General features: G+C 45.2%; 1 protein-coding gene across 1 annotated transcript in view; it reads right to left on the reverse strand.

The window, feature by feature from the left end:
• The window catches only part of eif2b5 (eukaryotic translation initiation factor 2B, subunit 5 epsilon), a 53,849-nt gene that overhangs the window by 11,209 nt on the left and 21,654 nt on the right, over positions 1 to 20,986 (reverse strand). Inside the window, exons 8-13 of the mRNA XM_052018792.1 lie at positions 18,483 to 18,628; positions 17,166 to 17,301; positions 12,431 to 12,532; positions 9,442 to 9,549; positions 7,161 to 7,251; positions 4,426 to 4,549 (exon numbers count right to left, since the gene is read on the reverse strand). Of these exons, the coding sequence (XP_051874752.1) occupies positions 4,426 to 4,549; positions 7,161 to 7,251; positions 9,442 to 9,549; positions 12,431 to 12,532; positions 17,166 to 17,301; positions 18,483 to 18,628 (707 nt within the window). The remainder of the gene's footprint in view (positions 1 to 4,425; positions 4,550 to 7,160; positions 7,252 to 9,441; positions 9,550 to 12,430; positions 12,533 to 17,165; positions 17,302 to 18,482; positions 18,629 to 20,986) is intronic.

Below are 20,986 nucleotides of genomic sequence, written 5' to 3' on the forward strand. Positions count from 1 at the left end.
AAACATCAGTCAGCAATCGTTAACAGCTTAAGAAACAACCTTGGAAGACATCACCACCGACCCTACAGATAAAAAGTTAAAGCTTCCTCATCATAGGACAAGATAGGTCCTAATCAGATCCTGGAGTACACTAAACACATGCTCTGGAGGAAATCTGTAGTCAGACTACAACTTATCTATACTGTCACACTGGGAATTCAAACCTGGACATCTCATTTGAATCTCGGCATTCAATTAGTTTTTCTATTGTCGAACAAAAGGAGTTGCGTATTATTTTGTTTTCAGCTAGTATTAGCACCCTCACTCCCATTAAAACCTTGTGCAATGAAAATAGTTAAGTATTGTACGGCCATGTCACCTGGTGTAATTCCCATTGAGAACATATTAAAAATTCTGGTCCTTGACATTATGCACAAGTTAATATCCTCCTGACTAGTTACATCTCCGTCTAAAACTATCCTCAACGAAGACGTGGTTGCAATTTTACTGCCCAGTGGCAAGCCTTCTTAAAGCATTGTAGTACACAGGAAGTTACTCCAACTTTGTCCCAGGATTTTAAACTCAGTATCAAGGGGAATAAATGGTCAAAATAGGTCCAAGTCAGGATGGTACCCAACTAGACAGGATCTCAGGAGGTGATGGTAATTCTATACACTGCTGCCCTTGTTCATCTGGCTGGTGGTGCCTTTGGGCTGGGAGGAGCTGCAATGGTTCTGGCAACTTGCTGCAGTGCATCCTGTAGATAAGAGCAGTCTGCAGGCAGGAAGCACTGGAGGTGAAAGGAAAGTGCTATCAATTGGAAAATTTGCCAGCACTGTACTGACAGAGCTCAGGCATACTGGAGGGGGGGGGGTACAGAATGAATTGATTCCATTTTCTTTCAATGACATCTAAACCCCTTTCTGTCTTCAACAAGCCTTAAATGGAGCTAACACGAGATACACACCTGCTGCTCTATTATCAACTCATTTATCACTGTGCCTTTTTGCAAAGAATCATTCTCCCTTGTTCAAATATTATTCCTTGGAATCGTTATTACAGGAATGTTCAAATCCTTTGTTCCAACTCGCAATCACAGCCCAATACTTAGCTGGCCCAACGAAAACAATTAAGTGAGCTGCAAAAGTCACCGAAAACTACAGAGGCACACTACCCTGTGGTAGGGTAAAGGATATCAGAGGCTCCACACCCAGGTTCACTCTTCCTGATAGTTTTACTGAATCTGTGCGTTAAGATGACAAGCCCAGAGTTTTTTGTAGAAAGCACTCTCTTGTCTCCATGTGCTGGGCACAAGTCTAGTCTCCCTGCCAATGACTATTCTGGTTTGAAAAGCCTACAAAACCCTCTACCACCTGGCAGGACAAGGGCAGCAGGCTCCTGGGAACGCCAACCCAACAAGTTTTGCCCGCCATCCCAATGCAGAAGTGCATCGCTATCTCTTCACGGACACTGGGGCCAAATTCTGGAACTCCCTAACACCATTAGGGGGATATGTTTATTGTACAATCTGCAGATCAAGATGACAATTCTCCATCTTCAAGAGCAATGAACAATGAGCAATAAATGCTGGCCTTGCCAGCAATACCCCTATCCTGCAAATAAGAGCACAAGATGACAAGGTGGCTGTTAGGTAAATTGGCCACGGTAAGTTACCCCTGCGGTTGGTGGGAGTTGATTGAGAGAGAACAGGTTAAAGGGAAATAAAGGGGGAAATGAGTAACTAATAATCTGCTGGAGGAGCTCCGCGGGTCAAACAGCACAGGTGCTGGAATCGGGAGCAACAAACAATCTGCTGGAGGAACCCGGTTTGCTGCTCCCAATTCCAGCACCTGTGGTCTCGTCTCTCCAAAAGGGGAAATGAAATTGCTCCAAGTTGCTAGTCAATGGGTCGAATGCCTTGTGTTGTAGAATGCACGGGAACATTTGCGTCAGTGTGCCTGCTTTGCCATTCAACAAGATTATTATTGATCTCTTACCCGAGCACTAACCCCATATCCCTAAATTCCCGTAATATCTTGTATGTTATAGATTAACTCTTGACCTCACAATCTAGCTTGTTGTGGCTCCTGCAACATTTTCTACCTCCACTGCATTTTCTCTGTAACTGTTAACACTATATTCTGCACTTAGTTATGGCTTTTCCCTTGCACTACCTCCATGTAATTCTGTTTTGAAATGATCTGTATGGATGGCTTGCAAAACTAAGTTTTTCCACTATATCTCAGTACAGGTGACAATAATACCAAAACCCCATCGACACAAGCCTCCACCTCAAAAGTCAGATGATCATAGGTTCAAATCCCACCCCCAGTACAAATAGAACATAGAACACTACAGCACAGTACAGGCCCTTCGGCCCACAATGTTGTGCTGACATTTTATCCTGCTCTAAGATCTATCTAACCCTTCCCTCCCACATAGCCCCCTAGTTTTCTATCATTCATATGTCTATCTAAGAGTCTCTTAAATGTCCCTAATGTATCTGCCCCCACAACCTCTGCCGGCAGTGCGTTCCACGCACCCACCACTCTCTGTGTAAAAAAACTCACCCGTGACGTCCCCCTTATACCTCCCTCCAATCACCTTAAAACTATGTCACCTCGTGTTAGCTATTGTCGCATTGGGAAAAATTCTCTGATATTCCCCGATGGCCACATCCCATCACCACACAACAAAAATGCAGTACGGGTATTAACAGAATACTACCCTCAAGGTGCCGTACTTGAGACAAGTCTTAAACCACTCAGAATCAGTCTGCATGATACACTGCCAACCTGGTTAGGTATAACTCACAATAGGTACTGCACGCATGTGCAGTTCCCAAGGTTAGCTTTCAGTTCTAGCAGTGCCTATCGCACCTCAGTAACAGCAAATGTTATCTTTTCATCTGTTGTTCCTCTACAGACAGGACAATATGCCAACTTCTCACATCTTGCAGCATTTGGCAACTTAGTCTGGCTGTTCCCAGTCAAGTTGAACTCCAGCACCTGTTGTGCTCACTGGAGCCTCTCTTTGCTCCTTGAGTTGAATACCGTGCCTGATACCCTTGTGCCTTCCAAAAGATGTTCTATTTATACTTCAGATTCTCAGCATCCAAAAGCTGTGCAGACAGAAGCAATAAGTCACAGTATGGGATAATTGCATAGGGTTTGAGAAAGGCAATTTGGAACATTGTCTTAACTTTGAGAACTAAGGAGCTGCAAAGCATTTAGGCGTCCAAAAAAATCATCACGGACGCATTATAAAAGGAATCAGAGCCTGATAGAATAATTTCTTCCTGAGGCCAGGCCACATGTCAAGTCCAGCATTCTACTCTGGTACTGCACTCACTGTAGATTTATCTAGACCAATATTACAAAAAAAGGGTTAAATTACGAGGATATAACCTTAGTTTTTGCGTTCCCTTGAGCTTAGAAGCACAAGGGATGCACTGATCAAGGTAGTTCAAGTGATAAACAGATTCAATGCAGTAGAGACAGAGGAACAAGTTCTCCTCATGGGAAACTAAAGAATGACCTTAAATGATCCATGAACCCATGAAAACTATGTTATTCCTTTTTTTACACTTTCAAAGCACAGAGGAAACCTGGAATTCTTGCCTCAAAAGCTGTGGATGGTGAAGTCAACAGTGATTTTCAAAACTGTGGTTGACACAATTTTATTTGGCAAGGATAGGTATCAAGAGCAGCCAAATGAAGTCCAGATCAGCTACGACACAGAAGAGCCTTAAATGTCTGGGTGACCTTCATGCAGAGGGTGGTGCGTATATGGAACCAGCTCCCAGGGGAGGTGGTTGAGGTAGGTACAATAAAGCATTTAAAAGATACTTGTACAGGTACATGGATAGGAAAGGTTTAGAGGGGTATGGGCCAAACACAGGCAAATGGGACTAGCTTAGATGGGCATCTTGGTCAGCATGGACCAGTTGGACTGAAGGGCCTGTTTCCGTGCTGTATTACAACTCTATGACCTACTCTTATCCCTGTGCACTTCCTGAATTCCCTTTAACCACTGCCCCGTTTCCTTAAAGCAGCATTTGAGACCAATTGTGGCTCACTTAATAGGTAATAACATAGGGTGCATCCTTGTTCAATATATGTCCACTTTCGTGTTTCTCTTATGTTCTCTCACCTCCCCCCCCCCCTCAGCAGAAAGTGGGACAAACCACCCATCCCCACCACAACCCTGTCTATGATGGCAGGCAGCACCTTGTGTGGATACACAGAGTGAAGGCCTCAGCTAACAAGACACTGAACCATCCACCACATGCTCCAACAATACTAGCCCTCTGCCAACTGCCAGACATTGTGCACTCTCTGCTCTGCAGCTACCAGCTCCCCCCCACCCCCTCATCACCAATGGTATCAGGGCTCAGTCTGGTAGTTCCACCATCTTGTGGGCCATCCATTCGGCTTGAATACTCACAGAGATGAGAGCGTTGCCGTACTGTGCAGCAGAGATTTCAGGTCCGTGCTGTTGGAGGGGCATCTCCAGGACCACCTTAGTGGTGAGCTGTGTCACATCCTTCATGGTGATGTTGTAGGCGTACCTAGGGAGAGGAACTTACACTTATGCAGAGAAAAGCAAAGAAGATATAGAATGGAAATGTTTTATAAGTCCTAGAAATACTCAGGCAGCATCCGTGGAGACAAACACAGAACAAAGAACACTACAGCACAGTACAGGCCCTTTGGCCCACAATGTTGTACCAACATTTTATCCTGCTCTAAGATCTATCTAACCCTTCCCTCCCACATAGCCCTCCACTTCTCTATCATTCATGTGTCTAAGAGTCTCTTAAATGTCCCTAATGTATCTGCACCTCCCCCACACCCCACACCCCCCAACTTCTGCCAGCAGTGCATTCCACGCACCCACCACTCTGTGTGTGGAAAACTTACCCCTGACATCCCCCTTATACCTTCCTCCAATCGCCTTAAAATTATGTCCCCTCATGTTACCATTGTCACACTGGGAGAAAGTCTCTGACTGTCCACTCGATCTATGCCTCTTATCATCTTGTGCACCTCTATCAAGTCCCCTCTCATCCTCCTTCTCTCCAAAGAGAAAAGCCCTAGCTCGCTCAACCTATCCTCATAAGACATGCTCTCCAATCCAGGCAGCATCCTGGTGAATCTCCTCTGCACCCTCTCTAAAGCTTCCACATCCTTTCTATAATGAGGCGACCAGAACTGAACACAAACAATTAACTTTTCAGGTCAACGACTTTGTTTTAAAAAATTTTGTACACAGGATGTGGACATGACTGGCAAGACCTGCATCCTCGCTCATCCCTGTCTCCTCTGAGCTGGCCAACTAACCAATATCAGAACACAAGTTAGTCACAAAGGTAATATGGAAGAGGCATTCAGCCCCTCAAATCTAAGGTAGCTCCATGCTAGAGCTATCTAGCTCATCAACAGTCACCAACATATTTGTTACCTGGAGTCACCTACAGGCCAGACTAGTTAAGTATGGCAGATTTCCCTTCTCCCGCCCTCATGACCTGCCCATCTATTCCCCACCTCCTTTCCTTTATTCCATGGTGTACTGTCCTCTCCTACCAGATTCCTCCTCCTTCAGCCCTTTGCCTCTTCTATCTATCAGCTCTTAGCTTCTTACATCTCTCCCTTTCATCCCCCCTCCTCTACCCACCTTCCCCCTCTCACCTGGACTCACCTATCACCTGCCAGCCTGTGCTCTTCACCTGACCTCCTTATTCTGGCTTCCTTTCCAGTCCTGATGAAGGGTCTCGACCTGAAACATTGACTGTTTATTTCCCTCCATAGACGCTGCCTGACCCGCTGAGTTCCTCCAGCATTTTGTGTGGGTTGTTAGTGAAGCAGATGGCTTTTTGTGGCAATTGGCAGTTTTGTGGTCATGGTTAACTGCACCAAGTTTAATACTTTACAGAATTAATTACTTGTATTTAAATTCCCTATATGCCATGCTGAGGGCAGGCACAGTAGTGGTTAGCGTAACGCTATTACAGTGCCAACGAGCTGTGTTCAATTCCAGCCACTGTCTGTAAGGAGTTTGTACGTTCTCCCTGTGTCTATGTGGGTTTCCTCCGGGTGCTCTGGTTTCCTCCCACATTCCAAAGACATACAGGTTAGGAAGTTGTGGGCATGCTATGTTGGCGTCGGAAGCGTGGCGACACTTGTGGGCTGCCCCCAGAACACTCTACATAAAAGATGTATTTCACTGTGTGTTTTGATGTACATGTAACTAATAAAGATATCTCATCTTAGATTTGAACTCACGTCTGCAGATCAGTAGTTGAGAGGTCTGGATACTGATAAAGCCAATTAATCACTGTTACCACACCCTATTAAAAACTGACCGTTTCTCCCTCCATATAACCAGCCCAAACAGCATTTATTCATTTTTTATTTTACATTCATACGACACCATTAATGTACTTGGATGATCCAAATAACTTCACAGCAGCAAACAGTCAGGGCCATGTAAAAACGTCATGGCTAATGAGATCACGAGGTAGATTTTGAGGGTTGAAGCACCGGGGTTTAGGGAGGGAATTCCTGACCTTAGGACCTACTGGCTGAAATCCAATGGTGGAACAAGGAAAATCAGGAATGTGCAGGAGGCCAGAATTGGAGTGGAAGGATCTCTGAGGGCTGAGGAGGGAGAGCTTGAGGTCAGAGAAATTTGAATCAAAGGTTGAAATTTTAAAACCCAGGCATTGTCAGATAGGGAAGCAAAGCTGGTAACAATTGAGAGGGGTAATAGCTGATCAGGACTTAAGTTGGAAGTTTACAATAGCCTCAAGGATGGAAAGACAGTAAATGGTGTAGAGATTGTAGAAGAAAGTTAAAATCATGCTTTGGATGACATGCTAGATCAGGGCTCTATTTGCAAGAGCTATCTAGTCAAAAAGATTTTAAAGACCCTCCTGCACTAAATCACAAAGTTGGATTTTCAATGACCTTGGCAGCAAGTTTCTGTCACTCCATAGCGTAAAAGTCTCCTGAACTACCATCCACTTCACAGAGGCAACTTGCTGCACACTAAATGACTTTTCAGTTCACAAATCTACTTACATCGTACAATTCACGTGATAGATGTTTTGGGATGCTATCAAGCAAAGACACTCTTTAAACATGCAGGGTTTGAACACCGAGGGGCTGACAATTACTCACTTGAGAGAGTTGATCTCCAGCACAAGGTGATCACAGGAAATATTTTCCTCCAACCCCCGTTGCAGTGTGCCAAGAACTTCATTCTGAAATACTGTGGGAGGGAAAAAATGTGGAAGATGTCACATGTGAAAGGCACCGCATAACGCAGAATTAAATCACCACACTGCCCTGCCGTTAATACTACAGATTAAAACAAAGCAACTTGGACATTTCAGTAACTGAAGCAGAATGATTTAGCTTTTCTCCTCTCCCTCTAAGTGCAGCAGTCAAACTTCCACCCGGGTAAGGTTCTGCAGATGCTGCTACCCAAATGACCCCGAGGTCAATGTTCCCTTTCCCTAACCCAGGTTAATTATGGAGAAGCCAGGCCTTGACCTCAGTCAGCTGATGGTGACGAGTCAGTATTCTTCTTGTGGAGACACGGGAGACGGCAGATGCTGGAATCTGCAGCAACCCAAAAAGCGCTGGAGGAACTCAGTGGGTCAGGCAGCAGCTATGGAGGGAAATCTGGACCTCAACCTGACACGTCAACTGTTCATTTCCCTGCACAGGTGCTGCCTGACCTGCAGAATTCTTCTAGTCCTCATGGAAGCATTCCTTTTACAGCCATATATAACTGCATTATCTGCTTTAGTTCAGATTATCTGTCATTTATAGGCACCAGAGCCTGCTGTACTCAGCTGAGAACTGTACATATTTTATATAATACCACCGCCTGATTGTGATATGCATGCCCTGACACAGATAACCTCACACACATACACTACAAATTTAAAACATCAAGTTAAAATACTCTTGTTTGGAGACTAGAATGAAGCAGCTCAACTTATTTATCCAGTGAAAAGCCAAGTCACCACGAACAGGAGGTGCCAGACTCTGATCCACGTAATCACAGAAGGCTGATTGGGTGGAGCAGTTTAGATATGCATCTATGGAGAAATAAAATAATTCACTCAACCCTTATACAATCCCATGGCACTTTTTTTGCCCATGTTGTTTTATTTGGAAGCTCCCTTAAAGCAAAATTCACTTCTTATGACAGGACATTTCCAATATTAATCCTCAACCTGGGCCTACTTAATCTACTGGTTTTCGTATATTATTGTCACTTGTACTGAGGTACAGTGAAACACTTGTCTTGCATACCGATCGTACAGGTCAATTTAATCGTAATTTGTGTGGAATTTAATCAAATGCCCTGTTGCCAGGGCATAAGCCAGCAAGGTTGCATTTATTGTCCAGCCTTACATGCCTGAAGTGACACACTCCTCCATCTTGTATTGCAGTGGTATTCACAGTGGTCTAAAAGGAGTGAAATTCCAGGAAAAATGACCCCAAGACAATGAGGAAAGGTCCATGTGTGTCCACGGTGGAAGGTTTGGCTTAAAGGAAGAGCTGCTCGCCCCTTCCCCCCCCCCAACACTGCTGCACTTTTGGTGGTTACTGGGGAAGGGAGGCATATCAGCGATAAACTGTAGAGTGCACCCTATAGTCTGCACACATTGCAGGGTCACTCTGTTGAATAATAGGGGTGGGGGAAGCAGGATTTCAAATCTAGCAGTATTTAATTATTCTCTGGAGCCAAGGGATCCGAACCCTTACAGTTCCATCTTTAGTTAAATCAGCACAGTCTGGGAACAACAACTGATTAGTCAGACTGGATCTAACCTGCCTGTGGTAAGTTGCTAACCAAAGCCAGATCCAGTACATATAGAACATAGAGCAGTACAGCACAATACAGGCCCTTCGGCCCACAATGTTGTGCTGACCTTTAAACCTCGCCCAAGACTATCTAACCCCTTCCTCCCACATATCCCTCTATTTTAAATTCCTCCATATGCCTATCTAGTAATCTCTTGAATTTGACCAATGTACCTGCCTCCATCACCGCCCCAGGCAGCGCATTCCATGCCCCAACCACTCTCTGGGTAAAAGAACCTTCCTCTGATATCTCCCTTGAACTTCCGACCCATTACTTTAAAGCCATGCCCTCTTGTATTGAGCATTGGTGCTCTGGCTGTCCGCTCTGTCTATTCCTCTTTTGTACACCTGTATCATGTCTCCCCTCATCCTCCTTCTCTCCAAAGAGTAAAGCCCTAGCTCCCTTAGTCTCTCCTCATAATGCATACTCTCTAAACCAGGCAGTATCCTGGTAAATCTCCTCGGCACCTTTTCCAACACTTCCACATCCTTCCTATAATGAGGCGACCAGAACTGGACACAAGTACTCTGTGTGGTACCATGTACTTCCACCAGTCCAAGGTTAGCTGTGAGACCTCACCTTTTGCGTCATCCATCTGAGGTGAGATACTTCTGCTCTCTTCCTCTTGTGAGCAGAGACTCATTTCGCTCTCACTCTCGCTCCTCGACTGAGGCTTCAGATTCAGACCTGCATGAGGATTGAAAAGATAAGATTTCTTTAATAGTCACATGTACATCAAAACACACAGTGAAATGCGTCTTTTGCGTAGAGTGTTCTGGGGGCAGCCCGCAAGTGTCGCCGTGCTTCCAGTGCCAACATAGCATGCCCACAACTTCCTAATTTGTACATCTTTGGAAGGTGGGAGGAAACCAGAACACCTGAAGGAAACCCACACAGTCACGGGGAGAACGTACAAACTCCTTACAGACAGTGGCGGGAATTGAACCCGGGTTGCTGGCGCTGTAATAGTGTTACGCCAACCGCTACACTACCGTGCCTCATCACAAACCCTCATCACTTCTGGGAGAAGCGGTGTATAAATTGGACATTTACCTGCTGACGCATCATGAGAGCTGCGATCATGGGCTGCTTGCTGTGGAAAGTCGGAGAAAAACTTCCTAGAGCTCGTTCTGAATTTGGCCCGTTTCCCCTGTTCCCACACTGGGATACTGAGGAAGCACTGATGGGCTAAATGATCTTCTGTCGTCTCACACCACTCTCTGAACCAGTAACACTCAATAAGCCGCCATCCAGCTTAACTGGAGGACTTGGAGGTTGCCTGACCAATGCAACACGAACATGACAAAATTCTCAACAACTTCATAAGAGTAACTCAAGTACAGAAGAAGCCACTTCAGGTCATTGTAACAAAGCCACAGCAAAGCTATTTGTTCCAATCTGCCTCTTTAATATCATTCCTCTGCTATTTAAATGCTGTGATTGACTCAACTTCAATGGTCATACAGTCAAGAGTACCGTAAAACCATAGAACAGTACAGCACAATACAGGCCCTTCGGCCCACACCGTTGTGCTGACCTTTAAACCTCGCGTAAGACTAACTCCTTCCTCCCACATATCCCCCTATTTTAAATTCCTCCATATGCTTATCTAACAATCTCTTGAATTTGACCAACGTACCTGCCTCCACCACCACCCCAGGCAGCGCATTCCATGCCCCAACCACTCTCTGGGTAAAAAACCTTCCTCTGATATCTCCCTTGAACTTCCCACCCATTACTTTAAAGCCATGCCCTCTTGTATTGAGCATTGGTGCCCTGGGAAAGAGGCGCTGGCTGTCCACTCTATCTATTCCTCTTATTATTTTGTACACCTCTATCATGTCTCCTCTCATTCTCCTTCTCGCCAAGGAGTAAAGCCCTAGCTCCCTTTAGTCTCTCCTCATAATACATACTCTCTAAACCAGGCAGCATCCTGGTAAATCTCCCCTGCACCCTTTCCAACGCCTCCACATTCAGAGTCAGGCCCTTCGGCCCACTGACTCTGTTCTGACCATTTACATTAATCCTACACTAGCCCCACTTTTTGTTCTTCTTTTATTCCCCATCAACTCCCCCTACAGATTCTTGTGTGCTTTATACCATACTAACTTCCAGAAATAAAATCTCTCTTAAGCTTGTTCTCTTCCTAAATTCATATCTTCCCTTGCTACTGATATCCATTGACTAGTGAAAATAACCTTTCATTATTTAGTCTCACAAATCCTTTGATAATTTTAAATAGTTTGATAGTCTCTGCTCCAGTGAACACAGCACAAGCTTTGCAAGTCTCTCATTATAATCCATAATCCTCTTAACCCCAGAGTCATCACATTGAATTGACAGCATTGGACGCAGCTTTGGGTTACAGAGTAAAAATGTTTCTCTTTCATTTTGTTTCACAGCTCATTCGTGTAACGGAGCCCCTCCTGTACCTTGGGAGGCACAAGAGACTGCAGACACTGGAATCTGGAGCAACAAACAATCTGCTGGAGGAACTCAGCGGGTCGAGCAGCGTCTGTGAGGGGAAAGGAATTGTTGATGTTTTGGGTCAAAACCCTGCATCAGGACTTGTCGAAGAGCCGGAGGGTCCTTTGCAGGGTTTCGTCCTGAAATATCGAGAATTCCTCTGCTCCCACAGATGCTGCTTGACCTGCTGAGTTCCTCCAGCAGATTGTTTGTTGCTCCTTCCTGTATATTACTTAAGTCTGCTGAAACCCTTACGCGAAAACAAAATACTGGAAATACTCAGCAGGTCAGGCAGCACCTATGGAGGGAAATAAACAGTCGAAGTTTCGGGTCGAGACCCTTCATCAGGACCATAGATGCTGCCTGACCAGATTTCCTCCAGCATTTTGTGTGTTTTTTTTTAAAAAGCAATGATGCTTGTCGGGCAAATATTGGACAGGACTGTGAGAATTTATTTTTAAAGGTTGACAGACACAGCATAAATTCCAAAGGTTATTGAACTCCCCTTTTCTTTTTCAACACAGTTGCATCAAATTCTGAAAGCACAGATGGTCTCATTTTTTAATGTCTCATCCCAACAATGGCAGTTTTTTTAAAAAAAAGGCTACATAAGATCATGTTCCAGATAAAATCGTGCATGTTTCTGGAAAGATTAGAGGAACTTTAATTAAGCTAATCTAATTGAAGGATTCAAATCCACAACCATTGAGACGATAAAATGGGAATGAGAGTGTCTCTGTATGTGAAATAATCACATTGATGAAACCAGACAGAGAATGAAGGTAATTGGCACAAGAACAGAAAAGGTCACACAAGGAAAAACTCTTTGGACAGAGAGTGTTTAGCATCTGGAATATACTGCCAGGGAATGTTAAAAGGGGACGGAAAAGTACTCGAACAGAAGAAAACACAGGCCCCACAGGGAGTGGGCAGGGAGCATGCTTAGCTGGATTGTTCTTGCTGAGCCAGCATAGGCTCAGTGGTCCAAATGGCTTCTGTCCATGCTGAGACCTTTTGCGAGTGTTGAAAAAGTGGAGTCAATCTCGAAATTTTTTGACCTTGCTCATTTGCAAACTCTTACGCCTAGCAAGAGGCTCCTTACCCCACATATCTCGCACCGGTTCATCCTCTTCATCCTCTTGCTCAGCAGGGACCTTCCATATATACCCCACACCCTCCGATCCCACTTCGTCTGAGTTGTAGCCTGTGTAACAAAAGGCAGAATCAGTACTATTTGATTTATTGTGAGATGTATTACAATGTAGTTCTCCAATGCACAGGATCGCAAGAGGCTGCAAAGGGTTAAGATAAGATTTCTTTATTAGTCACATGTACATCAAAACACACAGTGAAATGCATCTTTGCATAGAATATTCTGGGGATAGCCCGCAAGCGTCGCCACGCTTCTGGCGCCAACATAGCATGCCCACAACTTCCTAACTCGTATGTTTTTGGATTGTGGGAGGAAACCGGAGCACCCGGAGGAAACCCATGCAGTCACTGGGAGAACGTACAAACTCCTTACAGACAGCAGCCGGAATTGAACCCAGGTTGCTGGTGCTGTAATAGCGTTATGCTAACCGCTACACTACTGTGCCTGCCCCCGGTTGTAGACTCAGCCAGCTTCACCGCCTGGTATGGAGGCTCCAATGCACAGGACTGCAAGAGGCTGCATAGGGTTGTAGACTCAGCCAGCTCCATCACAGGCACAACCCTCCCCACCATCGAGGACATCTTCAAGAGGTGGTGCCTCAGAAGGCAGCATCCATCACTAAGGACCCTCACTATCTGGGACATGTCCTCTTCTCATTACTACCATCGGGGAGGAGGTACAGGAGCCTGAAGACCCACACTCACCGATTCAGGAACAGCTTCTTCCCCTCTGCCTTTGGATTTCTGAACAGTCCATGAACCCATGAACACCACCTTTTTATTCCTTTTGTTTTGCACAATTTATTTTTGTAATTTACAGTAATTTTATGTCTTTGCACTGTACTGCTGCCGCAAAACAACAAATTTCATGTCATCTAAGTCAGTGATAATAAGTCTGATTCTGATTCCTATAGCAGGGATTTAAAGATAAAACTCGAGAGCTAGAGTTTGTAATAGGTGCGGCTATTTTGGGAGTCAGCTGACAAAAACTCCAGCAGCTAGCTTAAGTCCTGATAGCTGCTGGATGCAGAAGCTCAAGTGACCCTTTGTTCTGACCGCAATGTATCTGAAAATCAGAGGATGTGTGAGATAACGTAATTAGAACAGAGGGCCAGAGAAATCTGAAAACAAAGTTGAGGATTTTAAAACATTCTCAGACTGGGCCAAGTACGGAGAGAGGGATGGAGCCTGCCTCATCTGGTCTGATGCATAAATGGGATCGGAGTGAGAGGAGTATCAGGGTGTAAAATAACGTGCAACTAAACCAAGCCTCAGCTTCCCCCCATCCTCATTTTATCCGCCCATCATCCTTCCCTTCTTACCTTCCAGCCTCAATCTCTACCTTCCCCCATCCAGCTCCACCTGCCCATTGTCCCCCTCCTCAACTGGTTCCACCTATCACCCTTCAGCCCCCATGTCATCCCTCCCTCTCACCTCAGTCCTGACGCACTGTCTTGACCCAAAACGTCAACCACTCCTTTGTGTCTGCAAATGCTACTCAACCGGCTAAGATCCCCCAGCAGTTTGCTTTTTGCTCCGGATTCCAGCATCTGCCGTCTCCAGCTCAGTATCTCTGACTGGGGCTTGCTAACATGACATGTTTCCAGACTGACCCCTGGATCTCCAAGACCTGATCAAAGGGCCAGGAGTATTAATGGGAAAAACAGGACACAGGTCTACATTTCTTGTTCTGTCTACCCTTGTCACTGCCTTGGTAAAGCAGCCAACATAATCGAAGACCCCACCCACCCCGGGCATTCTCTCTTCTCCCCCCTCCCATCGGGTAGAAGATATGAAAGCCTGAAAGCCTATTCCACTGTTATAAGACTAATGAATGGTCCTCTTGTCCGATAAATGGACCCTTGACCTCACAATCTACCTCATCGTGTCCCTGCACCTTATTGTCTGCCTGCACTTCACTCTCTCTGTAACTAACACTTCATTCTGCATTCTGTCATTGTTTTCCCTTGTACTACCTCAATGCACTGTGTAATGAAATGATGTGTATGGACGGTATGCAAGACAGGTTTTTCACTATACCTCAGTGCATGTGACAATAATTAACCAATTTACCAGGTGGAGGACATCCAAGGACAATAATGTAAAAAACAAGAGCCTGTCAACTCCTGGTTTTGTTTTTACATTCAGCATCTGTTTTACTGAATCTATTCATGGGTATTAGCAATTAGAATATTCAATGCCAGAAATTCTCACCTCTCCCCAGCTATCCAGACATTAGCACTTCTGTATTTGATAATGGCACACAATATACCATCCCCTCTTTCTTTTGGTCAGTCTTACAACTTTTATCTTTCACCTCTGTTTGGGCACTGCTAGATTATAATACTACCTAGGCAAGAGACTACAAGTAATTCCTTGACAGGTGCCGACAACAATTGGACTGACTACTGTTTAATATTCAGCAACAGAAACATTACCACAGCTAAATCAATGCTGAAAATCTCAGGGACTTTCCAAAGAAAACTCTTCACTGCCTCCTATATTCACACCCCCCTCTCCCCCAACTTGCTCCATCTGTATTTTTTCTTTTTGCTCTCTCCTTGTCTGTCTCTATCATTCACCTCTCAGTCTTCCAACTCCACCCCCACTCACCTCCCCGACCTGCCTGTCATCTTACACCCTTCCTCAGTCCACCAATTGCCTCAGACTCCTTTCTTGCTACCCCCCTTTCTCCTCTCTGTGCTGGCCATCTCATCTCTCCACTCTCAGTCCTCATGCAGGGTTTCGACCCAAAACGCTGACAGTTCCTTCCCTCCCAGAGATGCTGCTCGACCCGCTGAGTTCCTCCAGCACATTGTTTGTTGCACTTCCAAGATAGAGCCTCACAATCATACGACCCCAACCAACGGGAACCGCAGAGTATCCACAGCATTGAGAATGGCACCACAATGAGCACCTGTGAAGAGCCTCTTAGCTTCTCCAATAGAATACGGAAGGTACAAATAGCCTCAGCCCTTCAGTAGGGTTAGAGGAATGATTTCCTCACACTCTGCTTGCCTTTCCCCTATGTGAACCTGGCTAGTGAGTGCCAGTAAGATGATACACTTGGGGTCTGTAGTGGCGCAGCAAGTGCAGCTTAGAACTGATGCAGGGTTTCGACCCGAAACATTGACAATTCCTCCACCGCCCTCCCCCCCCCAACAGATGCTGCTCGACCCTCTGAGCTTACAGATTGTTTATTGCAACTACTGTAAGCTGCTGCCTAAAAGCTCCAGTGATAGAGTTCAGTCCTAAACTCCGGTGTTGTCTGTGTGAGGTTTGCACGTTCTCCCTTTGACCGCGTGGTTTTCTCCAGGGACTTGCACATCCCAATGACGTGCTGGTTGGTAGGTTAATTGTCCCCTCTTGGGGAAGCTGATGGAAATATGGGGAGAATTAAAACAGAATTAGTGTAAATGGGTGTTTGTTAGTCAGCATGGACTAAATGGACCAAAGGACTATGATTCTGTGACTCTATAACTCCTGGCCTTCCTTCTACTCTCCATGAATTTGTCACTAAATGCCTAGCCACTACATTCTACCTACACCAGATCCCATTCAGCCACCATCCCAGAGTTTACAACACTGGCACCCAGTTCAACAATACATCGATTTTCACCCTTCTTTTCATTTTCCCTAAACATCCTCTCTTCCCAATTCCAAAACCTCCGTACTCTTGCTCATTCTGGAACTTGGTCACATCATCGGCAGCTGTGCCTTCAACTGCCAAGGCCCTAACCTCTGGAATCCCCTCCCTAGCCCTCTCCACCATTTTACCTCATCTCCTCCATTCATGGTGCTTGAAGCCCATCCCTGACCAGTCTTTTGATAATCTGCCCTAATAATCTCATGCAGCTTGCAATCAACTTTTGTTTGAACAGAGATGTGGAGGAATTTCTTCAGCCAGGGGGTGGTGAATCTGTGGAATTCATTGCCACAGAGAGTTGTGGAGGCCAAGTCATTGCGTGTATTTAAAGCGGAGGTTGACAGGTTCTTGATTAGTAAGGGCATCAAGGTTACAGGGAGAAGGCAGGAGAATGGGGTTGAGAGGGAAAACTAAATCAGGTCTATACTTCTTGCTGCCTCAGTAAAGCAGCCAGCATAATCAAAGACCCCACTCACCCAGGACACCCTCTCTCTTCTCCCCTCTCCCATCAGGCAGAAGACAGAAAAGCCTGAAAGCACGTACCACCAGGCTCAAGGACAGCTTCTATCCCGCTCTTATTAGACTATTGAACAGTGAGTATTGAATGGTTCCCTAGTACGATAAGATGGACTCTTGACCTCACAATCTACCTTATTATGACCTTGCACTTTATTGTCTCCCTGCACTGCACCTTCTCTGTAGCTGTGACACTTTACTCTGCATTCTGTATTGTTTTACCCTGTACTACATCAATGCACTGTGTAATGAATTGATCTGTACAAATGGTATGTAAGATAAATTCTTCACTGTACCTCGGTACGTGACAATAATAAACCAAGCCAAGATTGAATGGCGGAGCAGACTTAATGGGCCAAATGGCCTAATTCTGCTCCTATGTTTATGGTCTAACCCTACTACAAAGCATTCAGGTCATTTTGCTCCATTAAAGTTATCTTCAAGCGCCTGCCTGGCTTTCTGACTTGGGTGAAAATAAGCCAAACTGATACAAGCCTACTTGGAACCACCAGCACTCACTCACCTTTCACCTTTGCTTTCAGTGGTGCATGGTTCACTCCTGCATCATCGCTGAACTCATCCTCATCTTCCTCTTCATCTGGCAGGTGCATCGAGACGACAGTTCCCTCAGGAAGGGATATATTCGGCCCCACAATCACCTTAGAAAGAGATTACATTGGCTATTGGTCAATCACTGATGGTGAAGCTCAGCTGTAAGATGGGAATTGTTCAATGAAAGCACAACGGTAGCATCATCCGACTCAAGCACCAGCCACGGCGGGAAACAGGAAACCGATGGAAGAATTTTCAGGTTATTCCTGCATAGAAGAGGCTAATGGAGAACACGCTGGGCAAGTCCCCCCTCCCCCCCCCAACACCCCACTCCCACCGCTCCACCCCCACCCCCCCGAGGAATGGAACGAGTTGCCAGAGGAAGCGGTAGACGCAGGTACAATTACAACATTTAAAAGACATAGAACCATAGAACACTACAGCACAGAAACAGGCCATTTGGCCCTTCTAGTCTGTGCCAAAACTTTATTCTGCTAGTCCCATTTACCTGCACCCAGTCCAAAACCCTCCAGACCTCTCCCATCCATGTATCTATCCAATTTATTCTTAAAACTTAAGAGTGAGCCCACATTTACCACGTCAGATGGCAGCTCGTTCCACACTCCCACCACTCTCTGAGTGAAGAAGTTCCCCCTAAACCTTTCCCCTTTCACCCTAAAGCCATGTCCTCTCGTACTTATCTCTCCTAATCTAGGTGGAAAGAGCCTACTCGCGTTTACTCTGTCTATACCCCTCATAATTTTGTAAACCTCTATCATATCTCCCCTCATTCTTCTATGCTCCAAGGAATAAAATCCTAACCTGTTCAATCTTTCCCTGTAACTCAACTCCTGAAGACCCGGCAACATTCTAGTAAATCTTCTCTGTACTCTTTCAATCTTACTGATATCCTTCCTATAGTTAGGTGACCAGAACTGCGCACAATACTCCAAATTTGGCCTCACCAATGTCTTATACAACCTCACCATAACACCTCAACTCCTATACTCAATACTTTGATTTATGAATGCCAGGATGCCAAAAGCCTTCTTTACAACCCTGTCTACCTGTGACGCCACTGTCAGGGAATTATGTATCTGAACTCCCAGATCCCTTTGTTCCTCCACATTTGGACAGGTACACGTGTAGGAAAGGTTTAATGGGATATGGGCAAATGGGACTAGCTCAGGTAGGCACCTTGGTTGGCAATGGACGAGTTGGGTCAAAGAGCCCGTTTCTGTGTTGTGTAACTGTATCCAAGCTCCTTTCAATAGTCAATTGTACTTACATTAAATGCTAAAACACAGTGCGCATTGAGTTTGACTCCAGGCTTAACTTCCACCTGGCTGCACACAACTGATCTGCAGATTTCCACTCCATTTCCGATAGAGATGTTATTCCATATATAGGCTTGGTCGAGTTTCACGTTATCTCCTACAGGGAAGTGGACAAACACGGTTCATTTGCACCCCAGTGAGGCTTTCACACGTTTTTCCCCATCCCCATCCTCTCAAATTGTCCAGCAGCTCAAACTGTCAGCTCTGATGAAATGTCTCAGATGTGAAACGTTAACTGTTCGTTTCCACAGACGCTGCTGGCCTGGCTGAGTGTTTCAAGCATTGTCCTGTTTTTAGAGAAACAAAGAGCTGCAGATGCTGCGATTTAGATGAAAAACACGATGATGCTGGAGGAACTCAGCAGGCCAGGCAGCATCCGTGGAGAAAAGCAGGCGGTCAACGTTTTGGGTCAGGACCCTTCTCCAGGACTGAAGATAGGAAAAGGGGAAGCCCAATATATAGGAGGGAAAAGCAGAGCAGTGATAGGGTGGCAAAAGAGGGGAGGTGGGGTGGGCACAAGGTGGTGATAGGTAGATGCAGGTAAGAGAAAGTGATAGGCAGGTGTGGGGGAGGAGGGGAGAGCAGATCCACCGGGGGATGGGTCAAAGGTAAGGAGAGAGAGGGAAAAAAGGTAGAAATAAAGAGGTTAGGAAAGGGAAGAAGAGAAGAAGCTTGGTGGGGGAAAGGGTTGAGGATTACTTAAAGTGGGAGAATTCAATGTTCATGCCGTTAGGCTGCAAGGTTCCAAGATGGAAAATGAAGTGCTGTTCTGTCCTGTCATGTTTTTATTCATAATTGCCCAATGCTTGGTTCCCAGCCAGTAGTTCGGCCAAGATGCTGCTACTGACGGGAGTGTGGACAGCAAGACCAAGCGCAGGGAAGGAAAAATGCTCGTGTCCATCACCGATCCAAAACAGCAACCTGTCACTGTGCAAAAGGTGTGACTGGATACTGAGAGAGAATGGTAGCAGATGCTCTGCTCTTTAGCCAGTGCCCTCAGGATGTCTCGAAACATTTCACAGTCAATTAGGTTCTTTTCAAGTGTAATCACCATTGTTATTCAGGGAAAGGTCATTCTGAATACACTCAAAAGTGCCTACTCATAGCAACATGATATTCTGATTTTATTAAAAAATGGAGGTATTAGTTCAGGGATAACTACTGGCCAGAACATCATAAAGAACTCCCTGTTCTGTGGAATATTTTATGTCCACCTAAGGAAGCTGGGCTCTCAGTTAAACGTCTCCCTTGAAAGATACAACTCACTGAACGTACAGTACTCCTTCAGTACTGACATGGAGTGTCACCCTACTGCTCAAGTCTCTGGAGTGGAAACCACAACTTCTCCGATTCAGAAGAGAAAGTGCTACCTACACCCCAGATACAACTGCTTTTCGGCAAGGTCTCTGATACAAACTGTGACACTAGCTACAACACAGTAGAAACCATCACCCAAAAATATTGCACTGGCTTTAAAAGCCTTCATGTTTTGAGATTAGGTATGTAGCTAATTATCCTTGTTGCTAACGCTTTTGTGACTTTGGCCCGGCACTGCTGTTTCATCGATTTCAATTCCCATCTGTAGATGGTGTTATGACTTGGACATCAGCTGCATCCTGCATCGTCAGCGGCTGGCCCTAGCTCCACCTTAGAGTTTGTATTCTCAAATTATCTTCATGCTTCTCAAAATCTTTAAACATACAAGTGACTGAAGCACTTGCATCTTGCTTGATGGAGGTGCCTCACAACTGAATGAATCAACTAGCATTACCACTATGTACCACTATTACCACTGTGATAAGACTATTGAACAGTTCCCTTATACAATGACATGGACTATGACCTATGACCTCATGACCTCACGATCTACCTTGTTGTGACCTTGCACCTTATTGCACTGCACTTTCTCTGTAGCTGTGACACTTTACTCTGTACTGTTACTGTTTTTACCTGTACTACCTCAATGCACTCTGTACTAACTCAATGTAACTGCACTGTGTAATGAATTGACCTGTACGATCGGTTTGTAAGGCAAGTTTTTCACTGTACCTCAGTAGAAGTGACAATAATAAACCAATACCAATACCAATGAAGGTAAAAAAAAACACCTGCAGGTGCTGGAAATTTGAAATAAAAACAAAATGCTAGAAACACTCAGCAGGTCAGGCAGCACCAATGGAAGGGGAAACAGTTAATGTTATAGGTCTGGGACTTTGTCAAGTATGTTTGTTTTGCCATTACTATGAATATTGTTTTTCATGTTCCCAATAGTGCATTTAAAATAGAAATAAATGGCACGGATCAGCTGCTCGAATCTGAACATCCACCTCCTCCTGCCCACAACTCTCATTGGACATGCTCAGACATGAACACATTAGAGACCACTCAGATATACAATTAAAACCTAATGTCTGCCAACCAGAACCTGCATTCAGCCCTGCCCATCACCATAAAT

This window comes from Pristis pectinata, chromosome 6, assembly GCF_009764475.1.
Source record: "Pristis pectinata isolate sPriPec2 chromosome 6, sPriPec2.1.pri, whole genome shotgun sequence".
In the NCBI taxonomy this organism is placed as follows: Eukaryota; Metazoa; Chordata; class Chondrichthyes; order Rhinopristiformes; family Pristidae; genus Pristis; species Pristis pectinata.